Source organism: Cucurbita maxima, unplaced genomic scaffold (assembly GCF_002738345.1).
Source record: "Cucurbita maxima cultivar Rimu unplaced genomic scaffold, Cmax_1.0 Cma_Scf00134, whole genome shotgun sequence".
NCBI lineage: Eukaryota > Viridiplantae > Streptophyta > Magnoliopsida > Cucurbitales > Cucurbitaceae > Cucurbita > Cucurbita maxima.
The window spans coordinates 35,400-61,997 of NW_019272150.1; the positions used below are offsets into that span (position 1 = coordinate 35,400).

At 34.8% G+C, this 26,598-nt stretch overlaps 4 protein-coding genes across 8 annotated transcripts; 3 read left to right on the forward strand and 1 right to left on the reverse strand.

Moving 5' to 3' along the window:
• The first annotated feature begins 1,011 nt into the window (after positions 1-1,011).
• LOC111473622 (serine/arginine-rich splicing factor RS31-like) lies at positions 1,012-4,528 on the forward strand. 3 transcript variants are annotated; one of them, XM_023119084.1, is made up of 6 exons: positions 1,012-1,088; positions 1,351-1,476; positions 3,174-3,286; positions 3,438-3,667; positions 3,772-4,041; positions 4,154-4,528. In XM_023119084.1, the coding sequence occupies exons 2-6, from the start codon at positions 1,371-1,373 to the stop codon at positions 4,182-4,184; spliced, it is 750 nt and encodes a 249-aa protein (XP_022974852.1). In that variant the 5' UTR covers positions 1,012-1,088; positions 1,351-1,370; the 3' UTR covers positions 4,185-4,528. The 3 variants fall into 3 exon arrangements, with proteins under 3 accessions (XP_022974852.1, XP_022974853.1, XP_022974854.1); XM_023119085.1 differs by lacking the exon at positions 1,012-1,088 and adding an exon at positions 2,535-3,049 and having other exon boundaries at positions 1,348-1,476; XM_023119086.1 differs by lacking the exons at positions 1,012-1,088; positions 1,351-1,476 and adding exons at positions 2,299-2,324; positions 2,535-3,049.
• A 2,746-nt stretch (positions 4,529-7,274) lies between these two features.
• On the reverse strand, positions 7,275-9,433 carry LOC111473596 (AAA-ATPase At2g46620-like). Its single transcript, XM_023119042.1, has one exon. It carries the CDS (start codon positions 8,968-8,970, stop codon positions 7,525-7,527), a length of 1,446 nt encoding a protein of 481 aa, XP_022974810.1. The 5' UTR covers positions 8,971-9,433; the 3' UTR covers positions 7,275-7,524.
• A 7,423-nt stretch (positions 9,434-16,856) lies between these two features.
• LOC111473600 (wiskott-Aldrich syndrome protein family member 2-like) lies at positions 16,857-17,942 on the forward strand. Its single transcript, XM_023119048.1, has 2 exons — positions 16,857-17,303; positions 17,410-17,942. Exons 1-2 carry the CDS (start codon positions 16,909-16,911, stop codon positions 17,873-17,875), a joined length of 861 nt encoding a protein of 286 aa, XP_022974816.1. The 5' UTR covers positions 16,857-16,908; the 3' UTR covers positions 17,876-17,942.
• Positions 17,943-20,220: 2,278 nt separating this feature from the next.
• LOC111473598 (DNA-directed RNA polymerase II subunit 1-like) lies at positions 20,221-26,598 on the forward strand. 3 transcript variants are annotated; one of them, XM_023119047.1, is made up of 4 exons: positions 24,295-24,828; positions 25,850-26,153; positions 26,221-26,329; positions 26,397-26,598. In XM_023119047.1, exons 1-4 carry the CDS (start codon positions 24,334-24,336, stop codon positions 26,401-26,403), a joined length of 915 nt encoding a protein of 304 aa, XP_022974815.1. In that variant the 5' UTR covers positions 24,295-24,333; the 3' UTR covers positions 26,404-26,598. The 3 variants fall into 3 exon arrangements, with proteins under 3 accessions (XP_022974813.1, XP_022974815.1, XP_022974814.1); XM_023119046.1 differs by having other exon boundaries at positions 25,850-26,093; positions 26,161-26,329; XM_023119045.1 differs by lacking the exon at positions 24,295-24,828 and adding an exon at positions 20,221-20,755 and having other exon boundaries at positions 25,850-26,093; positions 26,161-26,598.

A 26,598-nucleotide genomic window follows, 5' to 3' on the forward strand; every position in this document is an offset into this window, starting at 1 on the left:
ACTCCTGCATATTCTAATTGTTGTAGTTATCATCTTTTATACAAGTTCTTAATGACTACTAGTATTATCGAATCGGTCATGTACCAAGTTCGAAGAATGAGACTTGATGATGTGACATTTGTGCGGCTTATCTTGGGCTGCAGTCATAGGAGCATGGTTGCAAAAGGTCGACAACTCTTTGAACCAATGGAGAGTAAGTTTCCAATTGCTTCCAATAGCTCCTTGCTTGTTTAATCTACTAGATTCTCGTCATTCGAAACATGCTAATGATTTTGATAAATCAAAAATATTTGATTGAGATTCGAATCCCTCCCCAAATTAATTCGATCATGTCAAACTTAAATGATTTAACCCTGCAATCTAAACTAAATATGGCTAAAAGAATATACAAATACTTAGTTTTATTACATTTTTCAAATATATTTTATAAAGATAACAGTCATGACTTTATATATCATTAAATTGAAGACCTTTGGTCTTCCATCGATGAAGCATTTTAAGAGTTCTAACTTTTATACTTTACTATTATGCATATCGTATCATTATGTAAATAAGCCTTAAAAGTTTTTTTAAAACTTTAATAGATGTTACTTTATAGTATGATGTTAGTGTTTTTAATTCTTCAATTTCATATGGTAGGATTAAGATAGTTTTTTTTAGAAATCAAAATTAATATTTTATTTTATTATTTTCAATAAAAAAAAATTAAACTAATAATAGAAACAAAATGGGGTGTGATTCAATCCATAGAGGGTAAAATAGTATATTCACACACGGCTTCACTGAATGAACTCATAATTGGTCCTTGTTCCTCTTGAGGTTGAATCGATTTTATCATTTCTCAAAATTTTAATCCCTAAAAGACCCTTTTGAACAGTCTAACGGTTCAATCTCCGTTGATGAAAGTCTTGAATAAAAAGCCGGATAATCGGACGGTCTGAAATTATCTACAGTGAAAATACTAGGGCTTTCTTCTGGTATTTAAAATGAACTAAAAATTGTATCACATAAGGGCTCTTCAAAAGATACAGGCTTTCTCTTCCTCTCTCCTAGGGTTTTTCTTGTGTTCGAGTCCAAGAATCTGCCAGGTTTGTTTCTGTAATCATATGATCCATGCTATTCTAAGCATTTTTCATTCGCTACTTGATCGATTTACTTCTTGTTTCTGGTCAAACTCTGAAAGTGAGTTCTTCGTCAACGCATTCCTTTATCCTCTCTTATCCCATTGATCTCTTCTAGTTTTACTGGAAAAGAATAGATATCACTATGTTGGTGAAGTTGTTTACTAGTTTCTTTTTATGGTCTTGTCATTTTGTTAATCTAGGGACTTGTTGGCTTTGTTTTCTACAGCGCTTTTGATAATATCAACGATGAAGCCGATATTTGTTGGGAACTTTGGGTATGACACCCGGCAATCTGAGCTGGAGCGGGCATTCGCCAAATATGGGAGGGTCGATAGGATCGACATGAAATCTGGTATACTGCAATTTCTTTGTAATACCATGCAGTGCCGTTTTTAACGAAGATGTTTTAATGTTGGTCATTACTTCTCCAGTTTTTTTTTTTTTTTTATTGTTCGAAGGATCCTTTTTGTGGTCAACTTCAAACTTAGTGCTCATGTGGGATATTTCTATTTAGACTACGTACATACATAAGAACTCACTAAATCAAGTTGAATATTTCTATTTCTAAGGTGCTATGAGGGAACTGTGGTGCTTAAATTTTTTGTTTTTGTTTATTGTGAAACTGTAAATTTCCTTACCTAGTTTTGACATGCGAAGGTAATAGATGTATGGAAAAGACCGTGTTCAACTTGATTTAGGATATGCGTATTGGATGTTGCATTTGGATTACGGGGTATATTTTAATGAAATGCTGCAATATTCCCAGTGAACCACCTTCCTTTTGTAGTGTGTCGATCTTGGTATGCTCACAAGGACCTGCATATATGTATGCATTCATGGATGACTTTATTGTTTTGGGTTTTACAAAGTATTGTCAAATGTTATTTCCTTGTTTAAACTTTCTAGTTGCTGATCTTTTTCTTGTTACTTATGGGCTTTTAGTTTCGCTTTCATTGTTTGTAATCATCTTAACTACTCTATATTTAAGTTTAAAATTTTATATTTGTCTTTTGGAATTTTCTTGTCTCTTACCCACCTTCCCCGACATCCTTAATCCTACGTGGTCATCGTTCAGTTAATGATTTTAGACATCTTGGGTTTTCTGGTGTATGAAATTATGGTATTTTAGTGCGAGGATGTTCCACTGGTGCTAATACTTGGTATTTCAGTGCGAGGGTGCTCCACTGACGCTAATACTAGGTAAAAAAGTTGTGTCAAGGTTTTATCAAGAAGACAAAAAATTGATGTTTTTTTTTAAATTCTAAAACCCTGTTCAGTGACATGGATGCATAGCTATTATGCTATGGTAATATCCGCTGGTCCATTTTTTCTGATGAAAACTTGATGGAAGGCAAAAATTTACTATTTTTATGGGGAAAGCCTCCATATAAGATGTTTCTTTTGACGCAGGAATTTCTACTAAGGAAAATGAACCAAGCTCCTATCTGGGCTCACCACCATCTGTGCATAAAAATTAATTTGGAAGGAAACTTCCTGCTTGCCTGCTTAGCTTCATCTAAAGATATCATCATCCTGATTTTTCTTCAATCAATCATTCGTCATTCATCTACCTCTTCACTTAAGTTGCAATACACCAGAATCGTCTTAATGGATTGATCTTTATCTCATGCCTCATCAATTAAGTCACAATTCACCAGAATCGTCTTAATGGATGTTCTATATCTCATGCCTTGCCTACCTATCACCTCTGATCATAGGACATCACTGAATTCTGGTCATGCCTTCCATTTGATAATAGTGGCTGAATGAATCTGTCTTGCCATGCCTTCCATTTCTGAACTCGTGCTGTGTGAAAGGCGAAGCATGGTTGAAATTTTGGATTAAAACCTTTAGTATGCAACCATCTTATTTCATCATGCAACGTCTCTACAGCTAAATGTGCATCAGTCCTCCCATATTTTCAGGTGTTGTACTTTTTATAGTTTATCCCAGGGAAAGAAATCATGAGGCTGAGTGACAATACCTGCTAAATAGATAATGCTTCAATATCTTGCCATATTTTATATATCTAATTGTTCTATTTTGCAGGTTTTGCTTTTGTTTACTTTGAAGATGAGAGGGATGCTGATGATGCTATTCGTGGCCTTGATAACATGCCATTTGGTCATGATAGACGCAGATTGTCTGTGGAATGGGCTAGGGTAGGCCTTTCTCCCATCGTTGTTGCCCCCTTTCTTGGGTCTATACATTTTAGAAAGCTGGTTTATTTCATGCTTTGAAAATATCTCTTTCTTTTCATATATGCCAACCAATAGGTGATTTTAACTTTAGCTTTTTGTTTGGTTGGGTTAGGGTGAAAGGGGTCGTCATCGTGATGGATCCAAGTCGATGGCAAATCAGAGGCCAACCAAAACCTTGTTTGTGATCAATTTCGACCCTATTCATACTAGAGTTCGTGATATTGAAAGACATTTTGAACCTTATGGGAAGGTCCTCAATGTTCGCATAAGAAGGAACTTTTCATTTGTACAATTTGAGACGCAGGAGGAGGCAACCAAAGCCCTTGAGTGTACACACATGAGGTTAGCAGAGTTTTGGGTTTCCCACAAGGTTGTTGCTCCTTTCAATCGCCATATTTAATTTCTTTTACTCTCTAAAATACTGTATTGGCTTTATAATTTTGCAGCAAAATATTAGACAGGGTTGTGTCAGTTGAGTATGCTTTGAGGGATGATGGTGAGAGGGGTGACCCTTATGATGATAGCCCCCGGAGAACAGCATATGGGCCGCCTGGGGATAGTCCTTACCGGAGGTCACCTAGTCCATTGCGCCGTCGACCAAGTCCTGACTATGGGCCTTGCAGCCCTGCTTATGACAGGTATAATGGCCCTCGTGAGCGACGCAAGAGTCCTGATTATGCTCGGAATCGAAGCCCTGAATATGGTAGATACCGCAGGTAATTTTTTCATCTTTTTGATAGTTGGCTCAGCTTCCATTTGAGTTGTCACATATCTCTTTTAGCTTATAAATTCAAGCTAACTCCCCGTTTTTCATAACTATGTTGACAGTCGTTCACCCATTCGGAGGTCAAGAACCTGAAGAAAAAAGCTAATTTGGATTTTCAGTTACATTCTTAGGTGTAGGTAATGGTGTGGAGTGTTTAGATAGTAGTGACAAGTTCCTGTACTATAAAACCAACCCCTATATTGACTACTTGAACAATTGTTGGTAGTTTGGGGATGATGATGAAACACGTTTCTCTGTTTTTGAATTCGTAGTTGCTTTGGTGTACAACGTTTTGCTAAGGCTGTCCTGTCTTAACGATTTGTCAGTGGCTACGAGCCGGCGTCCTTTCAGTTAGGGTTAATTCCTGGTTTACTTCTATCTAGTACGTTTTGTCTAAAAGATTTGTGGCATTGCATGAACTTCGTTGAATTCCATCACTGAGGCCCTTTATTTTTCATCATTTCTCTCTGCCTCTAAGTAAGGTCAGTTTTGAATCTCTCTTTCTTTCTTATGAACTTTTAATTTGGAAGGCTTCCCTGCATGGCAACTTGGTGATGATTAAGTTTTAAGAACAAAAGTAGGCCAAAATGCAGGACCCATTTGATAAAATTGTTCAAATTGCCATGAGAGGCCGTCTTCTAAGGCTTATTAGAGTCCAGGACCCAATTGATAAAATTATTTGTTACTATCTGTCTTTCTTTCTCCGATTGATGTAGATCTCACAATAACATTCTTCTCCAATCGATGTAGATTTCAGCACTCTTCTTTCTTTAATTGATGTAGATTTCACAATAACGTTTCTTCTCCAATCAATATAGTACTCTTTCTTTCTCTAATTGATGTCTTTCTTTCTCTAATTGATGTTATCTCACAATCCATCCATTTGGGGTCAGTGTATTCTGTATTGTCTAATAAATCTTTAAACTTTCAACATTTTAATTTATTGTCTAATAGGTTCTAATTCGTTCAATATTTTTTAAAATTAACATCCTTCTTATGCTTAAAGTTTAGTGTCAAATTAATTTTTAAAGCTTTTAAATATGTTTGTGACGGATTAATTCTTTCTTGCATTTTAATTTTAGTCACTAGAAAGTTTATAAATAAAACCTGTGAATTGAAGTTATTAAATTTAGGAGGTTAAATACCATTATAATTCATATATTATGAGTTTCATTTAAAATATCCAATTTTAGTGTTTACAATTTTAATAAAAATAAAAATTGTTTCCTAAAATATAATGAAAATTCAAAATACATATTTATTAGAATTAAATTGATCCAAACTCGGGGAATAAGTATCCTATTAGGGTCCACTAATACAAATTGATGCAAATAATAATTAAAATCAGCCCCCTAACTTTGACTAAATATTAATAATCTCTAATAAAATAACATTATATCTCATTGGATGCTTTCATTTTCCACAACAAGTCAATCATTTCATTCAAACTTGGAAAATCCATACTCTTCAAACTTTTATTAAATTAAATATTCAAATAATCGTCGTCTTTTTTTGTTGAGCAAAATTAGATGTATTGATATTCTTAATCTGATCCAATTTAACCTACGTTTGGTAGGTTTCGGTAACTTTGATTTTTTTAATTATTTATTTATTTATTTATTTAAGTGGGATTATTTTTTAATTTTAATTACGTATATTTTTTTAGGCATGATACATGATAAATTTTATAATAGAAAAAATGTTTAATTATTTTATTATTTTATTATTTTATAGCAAGCTAAAATTAACGTTATTTATACCTAACAAGATATTTAAATGCAAAACTATTTTTTTCGAATTTTAAAATGAAATACCCTTTGACAAAATTTGAATTGGAAATACTAAAACTATTCTATAATTATATTTAATCAATCTAGATTTCAAATTAAAATAAACCCATTATCTACAAAATCCCTTAATATAGGGATGGTTAGGTATTTCAAAATACAAAACAAATTATAATTAACATTCTTTCCAATTTACTCATTTAATACATATTCTTATGTTTACTAATACCAAATTTCAAAAAGTGAAGTTTTTTCTTAATAAGTTCCAAACAAGGTCGTAGTCCAACTTCATTGTCTTTGACATATCATCGTCACTTTTATGACAATCTCGATCATAGTTTCAGTGTTTGAGTTTTTTACCACTATCTTCATCACTACAATCTTGTTGATTAGTATAACAAACTCGATTGTTAAGAAACCATGTAAGAATGTGATAACTAACAATCTTGATCATAATCTCACTGTTCAAATCTCTCACCATTTCCCTTCATCTCTACGGTATCACTGATCACCAAGATCGTCGACCATTATACACGTCTCGTCTAATGATTTAATTTCAACCCACGAGAGAAGAAAAATGATGGTTTAAAAAAGGAACAAAAAGTTGATATCCTAAGCAATTGGGGCATAGAGTGGGTAATAACAACCACAAACACAAGCCCACAAGCTTCACAAAATCACAAGTTTTTGGCAATACAGACAAGCCAGGCGGCCCCGCCAGTGTGTCCCAGCCGTGCGGAGTGAGGCTAAGATTAAACCCAGAGGACACCATCCCTAGATATCATTCAGAATATTAAACTCGATATCCAACATTCAAACTATTTAACGGGTAATTTTGAACTTACTTAGATACTTTTAATGTTAAATTGCAAATTTAGTCCCTAAAGTTTGTCGTTGTAGTTTGATAGAACGGAAGAACTATTTACCATGAGTTTGTAACTTTCTGCTGTCACTTTCGTTCACTTGTAGATCCTTGTATTCTCAAAACCCCCAATTTATTCTTAGAATTGAGGTATTACCATATACAATTATGCAATTAGAAATCAAAATAGTCCCTTTTTTTTTTTTAAAAAAAAAAAACAAAATAAATAATAATAAACCCAATTTAGGGAAGTTGTTACATTTGAAAATAATAGTCAATACTATAAAACAAATTCTATAACTTATAATAAATTTTGATAATTTCTATTTTTTTTAGAGGTGGAAGTATGAGCCAAAAAAAAAAAATATATATATATAATCAAAATATAATTCTACGTATTAAATATATATCTGAATTTTTAAAAATATTTTCATTATTAGGTTTGACCTAAATACGGTGAGACAGAAAGTGATTCATTTGAATGTCGAGAAAATCTCGTAGTTATATTTTAACCTAATTTTTAATAAAAGGGTGGAAAATATTTGGTATTGTTGTTTGTATTAATGAGGAAAATAAATAGAGCCAATTTACAATTCCCACAAGATCTGTGACCAAATTAATTAATTTTTTTTATTTTTTATTTTTAAATAGAGATTTTTTTCATCGAAACAATAATCTTCCTATCCTATCTACAGAACTTAGCATGAAGCCCTGCAGATCCAGTGCATGCGACTCCATGGCTGTATATTAACTCATCCATTACGATTCCGCCACGTGTTTAAAATCATCTCTCTTTGTACCATGGAGATGAATCCAACGACTGAGAAATTTTGTTGCTTTTCATCCTCAGAAGCCCGTACAATTTTCTGAACTCTTTTCCGGTCTGATTGTTTTCGGTTTTGAATACGCCGCTCGATTCGACGGATTCCGCGGCGGACTGCCTCGACCCGCTGTCGCTTAGCAGTTGTCCGATGTGGCCGACTCTCCGCCGCTCGCCGTTGGTTTGTAATGCTGAGATGACCGATTTAATTGCTCGGCTCGGCGAGTTTCGGTTTGTGATCATCAGTTCGCCGATCTCGGCCGGGCTCAAAGTCGCGCCGTTATGGAAAATTTCTTCGACTTGAGGAAACAATTTGTGATCCTTGAGGCCTAGATAGTTGATTGCGAGATTCTTGAAAGCGGAGAAATCGCAGAGTGGAAAATGGATGTGAACGTCGATTCGGCCCGGTCGGAGAATAGTCGGTTCGACCTGTTCCTTGCTGTTGACGGTGAAAATCATCACTCTCTCTTCCGCGCAACACGATGTCAATATTCCGTCCATGAAGTTCATGAGCGCCGTTACGCTCGACGCCGAAGATTTCTCCATCAGAAACCGATCGAGATCCTCGACAACGATTATTGACTTGCTTGTTGTCTGTAGCAGAAGAAACTTGAAATCAGAGTCATCGGAGACTTTGAAGAGGTCGATATTGTAAACATCGTAGGAGAGGAAATTGGCCATGGCGGCAACGAAGCTGGATTTTCCAGTCCCGGAAGGGCCGTATAGAAGGTAACTTCGTTTCCAAACTCTGCCTAATCTGTGGTAATATTGTTTGGATTTGAGAAACGATTCGAGATCGGATTTGACCTTGTCTTTGAGATCTGTTTCCATAGCAATTGAATCGAAAGTAGATGGATGTTTGAATTGAATCGATGTCCATCTTGTATCTGACTGATTATTAGGTTTCGAATTCATAAACAGCTTCAAATCCCCTTTCTTCTGCTCAATCTCATCGGCAGTTAGGGTATGAATGTGCTGAAGATAAGGGCGGAGAATTCGGCGCTTATCCGCCTTTCTAATCCTCAACACAAAATTTCTGCTACCAATTTCTTGATTCGTCCAAAACACTTTGGCCCCCAAAAAATTGTCCTCCACCGTCTGATTGGAATCCAGGCGGAGAAGTATGTCATTAGGCTTCTTTCCGGTGATGAGATTGGTGAAGTCGGAATCCTCGAGAGCATTCAAAGAACTAAGATAAGCAGAGACTTTCCTGTAAAGATGATTGTGTTGAGAAGTTTCATTGAATTCTGGTATTCTGAAAGACTGATAAACATGGAAACAATCTTGTAGAATTCTGCACCATTTCTTGAGGAGGAAAATCAACCCCGTTCTGAACAACAGAACCCTCAACAACCAACAGAAACAAATTCCAACGAAGATTACAAAACACAACCTGAAAAACAACTTCATGGCAGCTGAACCCCAACCCACACAAGAAAACAACAAGAATCCCAAGAAGATTTAAAGGCAGAGGAGGAGAAAAACGTTAATGGGTGCCCATCCTTTCCCTAGAAAGAAACAAATCAGAAGAACAATTAATAGAAAACGCCAAGAAAGTTTGAAAGGCCAGGTTTAATGGAGGCCAAAGCCAAAACCCAGCTCCATCTCCAGCTCCTCTTAGAGAGAGTTATAGAGATTAAAGGGTCAACAAGTAGAAGAACAGATAGTGAATAAATATGAAATGAAGAGCGAGCAGGCATGAAAGTGTGTGGATTCTCAAAAGTGTGTTTGTTTTGTTCTTCTTGCTCTGTATATGTGTGTCTGTGTTTGTGTTGTGCATGTAGTTGGCTTGGCAGCTACTTTCCAGCCAATTCTCATTCATCAAATTGCCCTTTTGTTTGCTGCTTTGGCTATTTCGCCTTCTCCAATTTTCAAATCCATAATTCCATTCCGCCACACACCAAATTCATCTCTATCACTCATCTTTTATTCCCCTATTTATGCTTTCAATATCCCATAATCTATTCCCCTTTGGATTCTATTTTACGCCTAAATTCATCCAATTCGGTTTAGAGTTCCCAAGTTCTCATGTTCATCTTGTCGTAGTTTGACCCTTTGATGTAAATTATTCGTTTAGTTTATGAACTTTTGTGTCAATTTTTGTGTTCAATAGACCTCTGATATTTTATAAATAAGGAATATGATATGCTTATGAGATACAACTTTGAGCGGTGTGTGATTATTATGTATGAATTGTATGTAAATGGGTAGGTTCATATGATGTTTTGATATTTGGAGTTTAGATTTCAAAGAAATTCTGTTCCATCACGAATCTTTGTTTTTAAGTTCAAGAAATTAAAGGGTTGGTGTTTTGGTGTACAATTCAACCCTTCTGCCCATCAAGAAATATAAAATTGTATTATTATATTATTATAGCACTGAAAATTTTAGAGTAATAAATAATTTGATGACGTAAACAATAATCCTTTAAAATATACTAAACTCTACTTAATCTCAATTTAAAAAATAATTAAAAAAAAATGTTAAATTTCCAATGGAGCCATGGGGGCATTATTTTAAATAAATTAACGATCATTTTAAAAATAAATTTTAATTTTAATTTGATCGAATCATAATTTCTCTTAAAGCTCATATCTTTTCTCACATTTTACAACAAAAAAATGTTACATATTAGTATGATAATTTCTTGTAAACCCAAAAATAATTTACGAGACTCGACCGGGCGATAAAACTAATTTAAAGCCAATAAATAAATAAACAAATAATGTGCAAATTATTGAAATTTTATGGATGGTATTGGGGTTGTTTGGGAGCATGGGTTAATGATGAGCCTTTTTATTTGGTAGGAACAATTTTAGGGTGTGACATTATATCATTACTAGGGACCATAACTAATACTCTATAAACAAATGAATTTGAATATTTAATTATGGTGGCTACCAATCACTCCTTACCAACATAATAATAATCAATTTTATTTTATTTTTTTAAATCTTTGGATCTAATTATTTTCATACAATATCTAATACTATTTTTAAGAAACTTAAGTATATTACAAGTAATGCGGAAGAAAAATCATTCACATCACAAAAATAACATTAAAAAAATCTAGATCGAACCCAACTTATTTCAAAATATTTTGTTCTCACTCCTATGTATAAAAACATATTTAATTTTGGAATTTTTATAATTGAGCTATTAAAAAGAAGACAGTATTATGTTGATATATATATATATATATAGTAATTTTCAATTATTTTAAGCCTTTTTTAGTTTTCCCGTCTTTAGGATCGCTCTTATTCGAATGTGATATTGGTTAAATTTATTTAATTAATAACAATTTCGTTATTGTTGTGGTGGAGGAATAATTTTAGAAATCTCCATTTTATTAATGATTATGATGATGCAAATACATATGTATCTTAAGATGAAAGAAAATCTCAATTTAACAAAAAATTGACATGAATAACCGTTTAGATTCCTTTTTTTTTTTTTTTTTTCTCTCTTTAAATCATTTTCAAAATCTACCAAAATATTCCTTTCTTCCTTTGAAATTAGGGAAGAAAAATATGGATAAATAGTGAATTATTTATTTATGATTTATAATTCCAATCATAAACAAAAATAATAAGTTTATTAGTTTGAAAACATAAATTTGAACTCGATATTCTCCAATTCATAAGTTTAAGAGTAAATATAAGCTTGATCCTTAAAATTATGAAAAGCCTACATGGCATAATAATGCCCAAATTCAATAAAAAAAAAAAGTCATAATTGAACGAAGATTTCGAATAATATCAGTCCATCAGATGAACATGTCACTGCACTTTAAGTATCACTCATTCTCTTGTAATATGCAATTTTTTAATGTATAAACTTAGCCCTTCTCAAATCATTAAGAATTTGAGATACCACGGTGTATAAACCCCTAAGATTAGAACTCAAGGGAACTATTTATATACGTTTCTAATCTGTAAAATGAATTTTTGAGATCTCACATCAGTTGGAAAGAGAATTAAATCATTCTTTATAATGGTGTGGAAATCTCTTCTCTTCTTAGTAGACACGTTTTAAAATCTTAAGGGAACCCCTTAAAGGGAAAATCCAAAAGGACAGTATCTGCTAACGGTGGGCTTGAGTTGTTATAAATGGTATGAGAGCATCGGGTCATGTGCCAACGAGGACACTAGGCTCCCAAATTGGGTGGACTGTGAGATCTCACATCGGTTGGAGATAAGCATGAAACATTCTGGTATGCAATATCTGTTATTGGTGGACTTGAGCTATCACATAGTTTTTTCAATTTTTTGAAACTTATGTTTCCAGTTTCTTATTCACTCAAGTTTCCAAAATGTCAAGTTTATTAAATCGGCTACAATTATCATTTTCTTTTGTACGTTCTTATGAGTAGGAGATCATACCCCACTTATGATGATCATATTGAAGTACTAATCGTCTTAACCAACAAATTTATAAAATAAAATTAAATATTTCGTGATTTAATCTTATACAAATTTATTGTATAGAATATACACTCACATATTTCTGCACTAATAATTTTGATAAAATCATTTGGAATAATTACAAAGTAAATCGTATCAATAGTTACTAACAATAAGACACCAAAATTTATTCATATATTATGTTATTCTTCAATCTTGACCTCCATATCAATTACATATTATTTAAAATTACATTAATAATTTCAAAATTTTACATAAAAAAAACAATCAAAATTAACATAAAATTCAACATTTATATCACTAAAATTAATTAAAAAAAAAAATTGGGCAAGGACAAATGTGGAATATCGGAATATCCCAAGTTTGTGTTTTCTTGTTGGAATCGTGTCACCATTTTCATACGTGGGAACAACAAACATTGCATCTTTTATTTATTTATGATTTCATTTTCTTTGTCCTTTTTCAATACTCAACTTGAATTAAAAAAAAAAAAAAAAAGCCAAGAATTTAGCCAATGTGGACATGAACTAAGGGCAATTTAGACATTTTGTTTCATTGTCACGGATGTACTTAGTAGGACAAAGAGAAGTTATAAGAGAAATGGCACATGCCTCAAACTTGATAAGTCACGCTATTGTCTGTGCTCAGTTGTTTCTCCTTGGTTCAGCTCTCACATAAGCCTAACTAAGGGTCGGTTGTTCACCAAACTCATTTAACTCTCGGAGGTCCATATAGACAATAAACTCATTTATTTATAAATTTAATTCATACAAATATCTCTATGACGTATAAGATTGTAAGTCATCCCGTTGCTACTATTTTAATTTAAAAAATACTTAATTATGAAGTAAAATTGAAAAATGTCATAAGAAAAAACAATATTAGGTGAGGAGATCATTAAAAAAAGTAATAATTAAGTTGCCATTTATGAATATTTCCATAAATAATAAAGTTTTATTTTATTTTATTTTATTTATTTTATACTTTTTTCTCCATTCAAGCTCATCAAGGAAGTCAAATTCTAGTTTTCAATAAATTTAACCATACTTATTTCCTTACCTAATTGGAATATATTCCTCTATATCCCGTCCTCCTTAATTCATAATTATACGTTAAATTACAATTTAGTCCCTATAAATGAAACGTCTTGAATTGAATTGAGAACACGGGTTAAAGTCTCCAAGAGATCGATGAGAGAAATTGAGATTTTTTTTTGTCCTTTCGCAAAGTTGTACCTCGACTAATTAAGATGAAAATCATGATAAGTGAAGCATTTCAGGGAAACAAAATACAAAGTCATGAATGCTTATTCAAAGTAGACAGTATCGTGTCATTATGGAGATTCATTGTTCTTAACCAGTGGTATCAAAATCATAGCCATATCATATATTTAAGGAAAGGCAAGTTGGTATTTTGTTGAGTAAAGGATTGTCAATAACGTGAACAATTTAATTAAATCATATAAATATTTAGGAAAAGATTTTTTTATGTGACGTTCTAATTTAATTACATGTAGAAAGTTGTATCTTCGTATGACCATCTCTAATATTTTAATGATATTTTAAAATGATAATTTAATTAAATAATTAATGCTGAAACTAATATGTAATTTTTTTATTTTTATTTTTTATAAAATTGAAAGTATATAATTTGAAAAAGAAAATTAAAACTTGAATTGAGTAATTAAGACGAGATTAGTCACTAATCTTAATTAGTGCAACTTTAAAATCAAAACGTGTTGTTCTCGCGTAGGCTTGTTTGGAAGGTTCGATATGGGGCCCAATGGGACCCACATGCCGCAAGTGGGACCTAGTTGCCGAAAGATACCAGGTCGCTAAGATGGAATCTAAGCCGTTGATTTCGTTTGTGTCAGTAACTGAATCAACGTCCAGGAAAATGAGGTGAATTATATAATTTTAAAGCTAATGTCTTTTTTAATGTGTACAGCCCTTGCAGTTTAAACCAAAGTTTGTATTTCGACTTGAGATATTTATATGATTTGAATACGTATTTATTTAAAGTATTGAAATTAATTACGTGATTTGTTTTGGGAGGTCTCGAACTTTTGGATAGTTCTCTTGTCTTGGTAGTGAATGACCGACATCTTGGATTGAGGCACTACCTCAATAAAACATGGTAGGGCAGTATGACGTTTGTTGATAGATATACATTATAAGTGAAAGATTAACCGGTGGACTCTATGACTATAAAATTACATTAAGCCTAAGAAAACGATTCCATGTGTCGGTCAGCTACTATATAAACCTGTGTTGTCTCACCCCCCTCAAAACGGGTTTTACAACATGCAGATCCTATTTAGAAGATCCCTAACCTTTTCCATAAGATGATGGTACCTAATTGCCTCAACGTGCTACCCTCTTTGACCTAGGTCACTGATAATGCTACTTGAGAAGATGGGCTCGAAGACTTTGATGACACCATTCACATTGTTAGTGCTTTGGAGAGCTACCTTATTTGTCTCTAGGTGTCGTGGAGGTTTACTAGGTCCTTAGGCTTCTAAACGGCTTAAAACATTGACTCGCAACTCTTGGATTCATTATTCTAGCTCATTAGAGCTTTTTTAGTTTGAGAGCTATAGGTCTAGATCCCTAATACACGCTCATGATCCTAAGGTACTTAATCTACTAGAGGCATCTTGACCTAGGTCCTTGCTTAACTAGCCTATCTCTAACACCCCAATCTTATCTCAATAAAGACGTTTATGCTCTATATAGAGATCATACAATCAATCACCTAGAACAAACATACATTCTCATGCATTCGAGCAAACTCAACGGGGAGATAACATCAATCAATCACCTGCAACACAGATCACAATGTTCCATCCTTCTTTTTAACACAACAGAAAACATATAACAACATATAGATAAATCTCATCCTATGAATATTTCAATAATTTTTCATAACACATTTGATCTGTATTTATACATTAGACCACCTAAATTAAGATATGACAACATGCCTATTCATTCTAACGTTTCTTACAAGTATTACTCAAGTCGTCTGAATGGTTACTTATTTGGGTGGTGCTTCTATTAGGATTGGGAGTGTTGGAAGCCATTGGTGGCAACTTAAGTGTTACTTATTTGGGTGGTGCTTCTATTAGGATTGGGAGTGTTGGAAGCCATTGGTGGCAACTTAAGTCCCAAAAATCTCAGATAAATAGAAGGAAAGGAGATTAGAAAGATACGTGGACGACTTGACTCTCGTATAGGTCAGTCGGATGTTTCCGTGAACAGTAAGCAGCGGATCTCCCCTGATTTTGGGAAGTTCATGGTTTAGAGCACGAAACCTTTTTTCATGGCCCTCATTTGCTACACCCACTGCATCGATCTCCCCTTCACACAAATCATCCGACCGGAGACATTTACTTAGCCCCAGTCGATATCACGAAACTTGTGCTATGTCATGTTATAAGTTATGCTATAGTATGATTAATCCATGTTGTGGAATCATATTGATGATTTATGATGTATAAGCCTCCATATACCATGCAATGTAAATTATGTTAAGTGTGAAAGATACGACAAGAATTATGTATGCATATTTTCACATGTTATGTTATGAATGAATAGAGGTATGATTTGCACCTTACGCCATGATTTTAAGCTATGAGAATCTCATGCATTTATGTGTCACATGCATTGAGATACTTTCTCGTTATGATTAATACAATGCGTACCTTACGATATTTATGTTCACCATGATACATTTGTATCCACCAAGCTGAATGAGACATAACAAACTACAAATCAAATTTCTTTTTTCTTTTTTAAGGATAATAAGATTCCCTAAAAAAGTTATCGAATCAATTGCTCGTCTATTCCTTTTTTCTCTATTGATGGGTCTATATTTAACTTTAATTAATTTCCATTCTGAGTGTTAAACAAAATCAATGTTTTAGGATGTCCATCTCAGTCGTGTTGATTGGAAACCTAAATCATGTTGAGATACGATGTTGTGTTGAGAGATCTTGACCTCGAATAAAGACAATGTCAAAACGAATGATTTGGCTTAGTGTAGAGGCAAGTCGATCGGGTTGTAGATGATTGAACATAGCATGCATAGTCAGCATGGGTAGCCAAACAAGAGGCAAGTCGATCGGGTTGTAGATGATTGAACATAGCATGCATAGTCAGCATGGGTAGCCAAACAAGTTTGGATTGTGCACAAGTTGTGTTTGGTTGGCGAAGACAAATCTCGTCTAAGGTCTGACGAACCCAAAAAGTTTGACGAAAAATGAATACGAAGTTTGGGTTCTTCTCAAGACTTGTCATAAACATGTCAAGATCACGACGCTGCACGGCTGAAAATATACGACAATGACAAATCTGTATCCACGTTTCAAATGATGTTAACTTAAAAATAATAAATTTGAAAAATGTTATTTTCACTCTTTTATTTGAAGTGAATAACTTGCATGTTGTTTAAAGGATAGAAGATTATTCGTTGTTCCAGATGAATGGTGGCCAACTTTAATCCATTCATAAACTTTAAGAACATATTTTTATTCTTATTTTTCTTATTTTCATTCACCATTATTCATTATATTTCTCAATTTAAAAAAACAAATATATTTGTAATGATTTGAAATGCATCGTTAAATTAAATACCAAAATGAATTTTTTTTAAAGATTAAATTTGTAGTTTAAGGAAAAAGAAAATATATGAATACTAAATTAATAAATAGGATTATTTCAGATTCTTTTCTTCATATTTTTCCCAAACAGCATATTATAATTAAAGAAGATATTGAGATTTTTATTATTATTTTTTAAAGAATAATTTGATCTTCTATTATAATTTTCTAATTTCCCACAATATAAATAAATTAGAAAGACAAGGCTTTTCAGTATATTTCATATTTTATTTGGATTTTCATTTTCTTAGCTACCAAAACACTATGTCGAATTTTCCTCGCTTTGGTCGTCCACGACAGCGTCCTTCCGTGGCGGCGCCGCCAGTTCTCCCTACCACACTGCCTGCTGCAGAACACAAGCCTGAAACGTTGCCGTTTTATAGGACGAGCCAGACTCTTCAACCTGCGGAGAAACCCACGTCACCCATTGCGTCGCCAAAATATGGACCTTCCGTCACACTTGTGCCCAGCCCGCCGCCGGCGAAGGACGAACTATCGCCTCCGGTTTCGCCTGCAAAGAAATATCCCGACAGGCTAAGCCAAACATCCCCACTTCAGTCGCCGTCAAGGTCGCTACGAACATCTCCGCCGCCACCGCCACCTCTCGCTCTGCCGCCTACCCATTTCACCGCCAAAGATGGAAACACCACTCAACCCAGGTATTAAATTACCTGTAAATTTGTTTGCGTATAAATATGAAATAGTAATAAATGGATACAAGATATTTAATTTATTTAAAAAAAATATTTATATGATCAATAACAGAATTCAGACCGAGGTAGAGAAGAAAAGCATTGTGTACAACAAGACGGTTGAGAAGCCGGTGAAGTCTGATCGGCCGTTGGAGTATGGCTCGGGAAAGTCACACGAAAAACAGAAGACAGCGGAGTCTATAAACCTCGCCGGACATAACGTCGGCGCAGTCATGGAAATAGATAAGTTATCGGCCAGCCACCGTTTGGGCGGAGAAACAGTAAGAAAGAACAAAACAGAAGGCGGCGACGGCGGCCGGGATGGAAATGAGGAGAAGAAAAAGAAGGAAAAGAAGGACAAGAAAAAGAAGAAAGTGCCGATGACCGCATTTATGAACAGCAATTTTCAGAGTGTAAACAATTCGGTTCTGTACGACTCGTCGTGTAACCACCGCGATCCCGGCCTGCATCTTAAGTTTGCCGATGCGGCGGACGGCGACGGAGCCGCTGTTGATGGCCGTAAGAACTACAAGGCGTAGAGATGATGGCTTGTGAAGTATTTAATTATAAGAAATAAGCCATTTTCTTGGCGTTTAAAAAAAAAAAGAAAGAAGAAAAGCCATTTACTTGGACTCTTACTTCAGATTATAATCGATATCAATAAAAATATAAATTCAATATTTATTTGATCTTTGAATGCTATAGTCTTTAATTTCTTAATTTCTATATTCTTTCATAATTCATTTAAATTTATTACGTTCTTTGATGGATCAATGCTAAATTTGTATTATTGGAAACTTTGTTGTGTTAGTCAGAATAAACTCTAATATAAGCATGAAGTCTAACACATAACTATTCTAAATTAGAGTAATATTTTTGCAAGAATTTGAACTTGAAACGGATATTATGGACACACATAAATTGACTTGGATTTCAAACGACAAAATCAAACTTTCATTAAGCATAAATTGGTGACACCGACCTAAGTTAATTAGGTAAGTGACCTAAGTTAATGATGGTGCATGCCTTGTGACCTCGGCATGTATCGTAATATTTTTATGCTATGTTCATGTGCTTTATGTATTGAAATGTGATGTTATACTATGTATGCATGTGATGTTCATTATATCATGTTATGACTAAATAAAATGTTACGTAAAGATTATGTGATGTTTACCATGTATACATAATGCATGTATGGAATATGTCATGGATGAAATGGGAAAAAGAATGACGTTAATGCTATGTTTTGAATGTAAATCATAGGGACCTTAGGCATGTATGTGTGTCATGTACATTGGGATACTTCACCGTTATGTTATGCTTGTATAGATGCGTACCTTCGATATTTATGTTTGTCATGATATCATGCAGGTCTTTCCTTTTCCGTAGTGATCGACGACATGTAACATGTTAAGACCGACCATGCCAGGCCCAGGAGGTACGTATACGATCCCATTTGGTGGGTCCATGTGCACGTACATGAGCCGTATGTTGAGAAGTACTACACGTCCAACCTTGTCCGAAACTAGAAAGAGTCCAAGGTCATGTGACAACTTTAAGATAGGTCACAATCATGTTATGTGTGTGATTGCATTGCTGACCCTAAGAATAGGGTGACTTACTATGTATTTCATAAAATACTCAAGTCACGTGCTACTCTTATATTTTTCAGGTAAAGGTAAAGCTCCCCGATGACGGTGAACACTGGAAAGGCCAAAGAAGTCAAGATAGATCATATGATAGGGCAGTAACATTGCAATTGATAGGTGTTTAATTCTAATTTATTTCAAAAGTATTTATTATTAGAATTCGATATGTGTTTACAGCATGCATGTTGCAACGTTACTAATTTAGAGTAAGAAAAATTAAAGGCATTAGACTTAGAGTTGCACTCTTATGCACCATATGATAAGTTGTGTCTATGTGTATAATCATTGTAAGCCGATTCAATATCCCTCCCATTTTGCATGGGTGAGAATGATAGACAATTATTCAAAATCCATACCATTTTGCACGAATTCAATCGTTCATGAGTTGTTTGTAATTTCAACCAAGTCTTAAGTTCGATTTACAACTATATTTATATCTTATACCTTAAATACAACTAATCATTTAATAAACAATTTGTTTATGATCCAATCATTTGTCGTGTCATCTTTTCGAGAGACAACTCCATTCAACAATTTAAAACTATAATATCTAAATAAAAAGTTTAAAACTTATTATATAATAATTTTGTCTAATTTTTTCTTAAACTAAAAATAACAAATAACAAATATTTCTTTTTGAATTTTATGATAAATAATCTTAGAAAGATTCCTTATGTTCTTTATGTTTCCACCTCTCAAATTTTGATTTCCTTTTTTTTTAATAAATTTTTTTGATTCTCTATTTTGTTTGAGAGAAAGGAATGAAAATACACCTGATTAATCTTATATGATTTTCGAGAATCGTTAAAGAAAGTGACAAACATATCATTAACTATCGTCGATTTATTATATGAAATGACAATACATGTATAGAGCTCATATCAATTCAAATTAGTGGGTAGTGTGCATCAGTTCTAAATTGATGATGAACACGTCGTATACTTTCATCCGACAAAGTCTAATCATTTATAAACAAAGTCAATCAACGAGTTATGATCGTTCCTTGAGATTTGTTTAGACCATGTTCGGGTTTACGAGCGTCAACCATAAGGGACCAAAAAGGGAGAAGCTAAGTAAAATGAAGGCTTTTTAGATTGCTTGAGAATCCATTAAAATAATTATTCTTTGCTTTTGAAGGGTTTTTTGTTAGTAGCTCTTCTTGAATCTGATACTTCTCTTCATTTCTTCTCCAATTTTTTTGACTATAAATACCCACAAACCTCAAAGCTTTAACCATCTCTCCGACCATTTTAAAAATTTTCAATCTTTGTAATGGCAAATCTTCCTCGTTTTGGTCGTACATGGAACCGTTTCTCTTCCCTGCCCCGCCCTGCCACGGCCCCACGCTTTGATGTTCCGCCGCCGGCTGCCACGTCGGAGCCGGAAGTTTTTTCATCTGCTCCGCCCACCGCCAATGTTCTTCAAACTTCCCCTATTAAAGAAAGGTCTCCTCGAATCACTTCTCCGGTTAGGAAATATCACTCGCCTCCTACTTCTCCCAAATATAGGGCGGCTGCCCCTAGCACTTCACCCCGCAAGCCACTATCTCCTCCTCCTACATATAACCGTTACGACGGAGAACGGCGGAGCAGTGCCCAGGCTTCTCCTAAAACGTTCAAAACTACCTATACCTCTCCGCCACGATCACCGGCGAAACATAAGTATTCCACCTCCACTGTCCAAGCACCACTCTCTCCTCTGGCTCTGCCTAGCTTGGAGAAGAGACATGAACCTGAGCCAATGGTTCGACCCAGGAGCCCACCGGAGGTTAGTTCAATCACCATTAAAATACCTTATTTCATCCATTAGTAATTTATATATATACTTTTTTATTTTTTATATACAGATTCTGGTCACTTTTCTTAGAAAGAATATAATATAATAATTGTGCGCTACAAAATTAAACCTTTGACTCAAAATTTTATTTTATTTTTCTTAATTAATAATTGAGCTATACCTAGATGGCTTGAATATATATATATATATATATATATATTTTTTTTTGAGACCTCAGAGTTCACCTTCCTTTAAGACAACTCAGTTTCCATTCAGTTTCGCTATTCAATCGATATGGGACTCCTTCAATCCATCATGTCCCAACCAATGTTGGATCTCACATCTTCAGAGTCTAGCATTCTTGCTGACACTCGTTTACTTCTCCAACGATGTGGGAGCCCCCAATCCACCTTCTTTGGGGCCCAACGTCCTTGTAATCACACTGCCTCGTGTCCACCTCCTTCCAATTGATGTGGGTCTCCTCTCAATCCACCCCCTTCAAGGCCAAGTGTCTTTGACAACACACCGTTATCCACCCCCTTTCGAGGTTTAGCCTCCTTGTTAGCCCATCGCCAAGAATGTTTCGTTCTCCTACTCAACTCATGTCGGATTTAACAATTCACCCTCCTTTGGGGTCCAATGTTTTTACTGATATTCATTCCCTTCTCTCATCAATGTGAGACTCCCCCTCCAGACTCCCCCTCCCTCTCCCCAATTCACTACCTTCAGGCTCTAACATCCTTGGTGGCACACCGCCCTGTGTCCACCACCCTTTGGGGTTCAACCTTCTTACTGGCATATCACCCAGTGTCTGGCTCTGATGCCAACCGTAACAACACAAGCTTATACCTAGCAGATATTGTCCTCTTTCGACTTTTCATTTCGGACTTCCCCTCAAGGTTTTTAAAACGTATTTAGGTAGAAGTTTCACATCTTATAAAANTTTAAATTTATTACGTTCTTTGATGGATCAATGCTAAATTTGTATTATTGGAAACTTTGTTGTGTTAATCACAATAAACATATATATAAATATTTTAAGACTTTACTCATGCAAAAACTCTAATATAAGCATGAAGTCTAACACATAACTATTCTAAATTAGAGTAATATTTTTGCAAGAATTTGAATTTGAAACGGATGTTATGAACACACATAAATTGACTTGAATTTCAAACGACAAAATCAAACTTTCATTAAGCATAAATTGGTGACACCGACCTAAGTTAATTAGGTAAGTAACCTTTATATGGTCTATGATGGTGCATGCCTTGTGACCTCGGCATGTATCGTAATATTTTTATGCTATGTTCGTGTGCTTTATGTATTGAAATGTGATGTTATACTATGTATGCATGTGATGTTCATTATATCATGTTATGACTAAATAAAATGTTACGTAAAGATTATGTGATGTTTACCATGTATACATAATGCATGTATGGAATATGTCATGGATGAAATGGGAAAAAGAATGACGTTAATGCTATGTTTTGAATGTAAATCATAAGGACCTTAGGCATGTATGTGTGTCATGTACATTGGGATACTTCCCCGTTATGTTATGCTTGTATAGATGTGTACCTTCGATATTTATGTTTGTCATGATATCATGCAGGTCTTTCCTTTTCCGTAGTGACCGACGACATGTAACATGTTAAGACCGACCATGCCAGGCCCAGGAGGTACGTATACGATCCCGTTTGGTGGGTCCATGTGCACGTACATGAGCCGTATGTTGAGAAGTACTACACGTCCAACCTTGTCCGAAACTAGAAAGAGTCCAAGGTCATGTGACAACTTTAAGATAGGTCACAATCATGTTATGTGTGTGATTGCATTGCTGACCCTAAGAATAGGGTGACTTACTATGTATTTCATAAAATACTCAAGTCACGTGCTACTCTTATATTTTTCAGGTAAAGGTAAAGCTCCCCGATGACGGTGAACACTGGAAAGGCCAAAGAAGTCAATTATATTTTTCAGGTAAAGGTAAAGCTCCCCGATGACGGTGAACACTGGAAAGGCCAAAGAAGTCAAGATAGATCATATGATAGGGCAGTAACATTGCAATTGATAGGTGTTTAATTCTAATTTATTTCAAAAGTATTTATTATTAGAATTCGATATGTGTTTACGCATGCATGTTGCAACGTTACTAATTTAGAGTAAGAAAAATTAAAGGCATTAGACTTAGAGTTGCACTCTTATGCACCATATGATAAGTTGTGTCTATGTGTATAATCATTGTAAGCCGATTCAATAGTTGCACTCTTATGCACCATATGATAAGTTGTGTCTATGTGTATAATCATTGTAAGCCGATTCAATATCCCTCCCATTTTGCATGGGTGAGAATGATAGACAATTATTCAAAATCCATACCATTTTGTACGAATTCAATCGTTCATGAGTTGTTTGTAATTTCAACCAAGTCTTAAGTTCGATTTACAACTATATTTATATCTTATACCTTAAATACAACTAATCATTTAATAAACAATTTGTTTATGATCCAATCATTTGTCGTGTCATCTTTTCTTAAATACAACTAATCATTTAATAAACAATTTGTTTATGATCCAATCATTTGTCGTGTCATCTTTTCAAGAGACAACTCCATTCAACAATTTAAAACTATAATATCTAAATAAAAAGTTTAAAACTTATTATATAATAATTTTGTCTAATTTTTTCTTAAACTAAAAATAACAAATAACAAATATTTCTTTTTGATTATATAATAATTTTGTCTAATTTTTTCTTAAACTAAAAATAACAAATAACAAATATTTCTTTTTGAATTTTATGATAAATAATCTTAGAAAGATTCCTTATGTTCTTTATGTTTCCACCTCTCAAATTTTGATTTCCTTTTTTTTTAATAAATTTTTTTGATTCTCTATTTTGTTTGAGAGAAAGGAATGAAAATACACCTGATTAATCTTATATGATTTTCGAGAATCGTTAAAGAAAGTGACAAACATATCATTAACTATCGTCGATTTATTATATGAAATGACAATACATGTATAGAGCTCATATCAATTCAAATTAGTGGGTAGTGTGCATCAGTTTATATGAAATGACAATACATGTATAGAGCTCATATCAATTCAAATTAGTGGGTAGTGTGCATCAGTTTTAAATTGATGATGAACACGTCGTATACTTTCATCCGACAAAGTCTAATCATTTATAAACAAAGTCAATCAACGAGTTATGATCGTTCCTTGAGATTTGTTTAGACCATGTTCGGGTTTACGAGCGTCAACCATAAGGGACCAAAAAGGGAGAAGCTAAGTAAAATGAAGGCTTTTTAGATTGCTTGAGAATCCATTAAAATAATTATTCTTTGCTTTTGAAGGGTTTTTTGTTAGTAGCTCTTCTTGAATCTGATACTCCATTAAAATAATTATTCTTTGCTTTTGAAGGGTTTTTTGTTAGTAGCTCTTCTTGAATCTGATACTTCTCTTCATTTCTTCTCCAATTTTTTTGACTATAAATACCCACAAACCTCAAAGCTTTAACCATCTCTCCGACCATTTTAAAAATTTTCAATCTTTGTAATGGCAAATCTTCCTCGTTTTGGTCGTACATGGAACCGTTTCTCTTCCCTGCCCCGCCCTGCCACGGCCCCACGCTTTGATGTTCCGCCGCCGGCTGCCACGTCGGAGCCGGAAGTTTTTTCATCTGCTCCGCCCACCGCCAATGTTCTTCAAACTTCCCCTATTAAAGAAAGGTCTCCTCGAATCACTTCTCCGGTTAGGAAATATCCCTCGCCTCCTACTTCTCCCAAATATAGGGCGGCTGCCCCTAGCACTTCACCCCGCAAGCCACTATCTCCTCCTCCTACATATAACCGTTACGACGGAGAACGGCGGAGCAGTGCCCAGGCTTCTCCTAAAACGTTCAAAACTACCTATACCTCTCCGCCACGATCACCGGCGAAACATAAGTATTCCACCTCCACTGTCCAAGCACCACTCTCTCCTCTGGCTCTGCCTAGCTTGGAGAAGAGACATGAACCTGAGCCAATGGTTCGACCCAGGAGCCCACCGGAGGTTAGTTCAATCACCATTAAAATACCTTATTTCATCCATTAGTAATTTATATATATACTTTTTTATTTTTTATATACAGATTCTGGTCACTTTTCTTAGAAAGAATATAATATAATAATTGTGCGCTACAAAATTAAACCTTTGACTCAAAATTTTATTTTATTTTTCTTAATTAATAATTGAGCTATACCTAGATGGCTTGAATATATATATATATATATATATATATTTTTTTTTGAGACCTCAGAGTTCACCTTCCTTTAAGACAACTCAGTTTCCATTCAGTTTCGCTATTCAATCGATATGGGACTCCTTCAATCCATCATGTCCCAACCAATGTTGGATCTCACATCTTCAGAGTCTAGCATTCTTGCTGACACTCGTTTATTTCTCCAACGATGTGGGAGCCCCCAATCCACCTTCTTTGGGGCCCAACGTCCTTGTAATCACACTGCCTCGTGTCCACCTCCTTCCAATTGATGTGGGTCTCCTCTCAATCCACCCCCTTCAAGGCCAAGTGTCTTTGACAACACACCGTTATCCACCCCCTTTCGAGGTTTAGCCTCCTTGTTAGCCCATCGCCAAGAATGTTTCGTTCTCCTACTCAACTCATGTCGGATTTAACAATTCACCCTCCTTTGGGGTCCAATGTTTTTACTGATATTCATTCCCTTCTCTCATCAATGTGAGACTCCCCCTCCAGACTCCCCCTCCCTCTCCCCAATTCACTACCTTCAGGCTCTAACATCCTTGGTGGCACACCGCCCTGTGTCCACCACCCTTTGGGGTTCAACCTTCTTACTGGCATATCACCCAGTGTCTGGCTCTGATGCCAACCGTAACAACACAAGCTTATACCTAGCAGATATTGTCCTCTTTCGACTTTTCATTTCGGACTTCCCCTCAAGGTTTTTAAAACGTATTTAGGTAGAAGTTTCACATCTTATAAAAAATGATCTTTTTTTTTTTTTGGGTCATAATGTTGTTAAAGGTATGATGTTATGTACGTATTCTTAAACAGGTCCAGCAGAAATCCGTCCTTTACCAGAAGACGACTAGCGAGAAGCCTGCGAAAACCGACCACCGAGCATCGGAGTACAGCTCAGGCAAACCCCAGCAGAAGCAAACGCATCAGCAGCAAAGTGATGTTATAAACATCAAAGGGGAGAACGTAGGCGCTGTCATGCACATCACTCAATCATCTGATGCCACAGAAACCCACAAGAAAAAGCCAACCGTAAGCTACAGCAGCGAAAACGAGAAAGATTCAAACAAATCAAGCTCCAACATGCCTGGAAAATCGTTCATGAACAGCAATTTTCAAGGTGTAAGATTCAAACAAATCAAGCTCCAACATGCCTGGAAAATCGTTCATGAACAGCAATTTTCAAGGTGTTAACAACTCCATTCTCTACAATTCGTCTTTGAGCCACCGTGATCCAGGCCTGCACCTTGCTTTCACCAAGAAGCCCACCCATGCCGATTCTGTTCATGATTCAAGGCACTGAATGGACCAACCTCATCTTCACCAAGAAGCCCACCCATGCCGATTCTGTTCATGATTCAAGGCACTGAATGGACCAACCTCATCATTACCACTCTCTTATTTGGTGTCATATGCTAAAATAATTATGAAATAAAGCAACAATATTATAATAATTAAAGCATTTTATATTCATATTCACCATTCATATGGGATGTATTTTCAAATGGTTTTAACCATTTGGAAAATAAAATGAGTGATTAATAATAAAACTTATTTTCAGATTA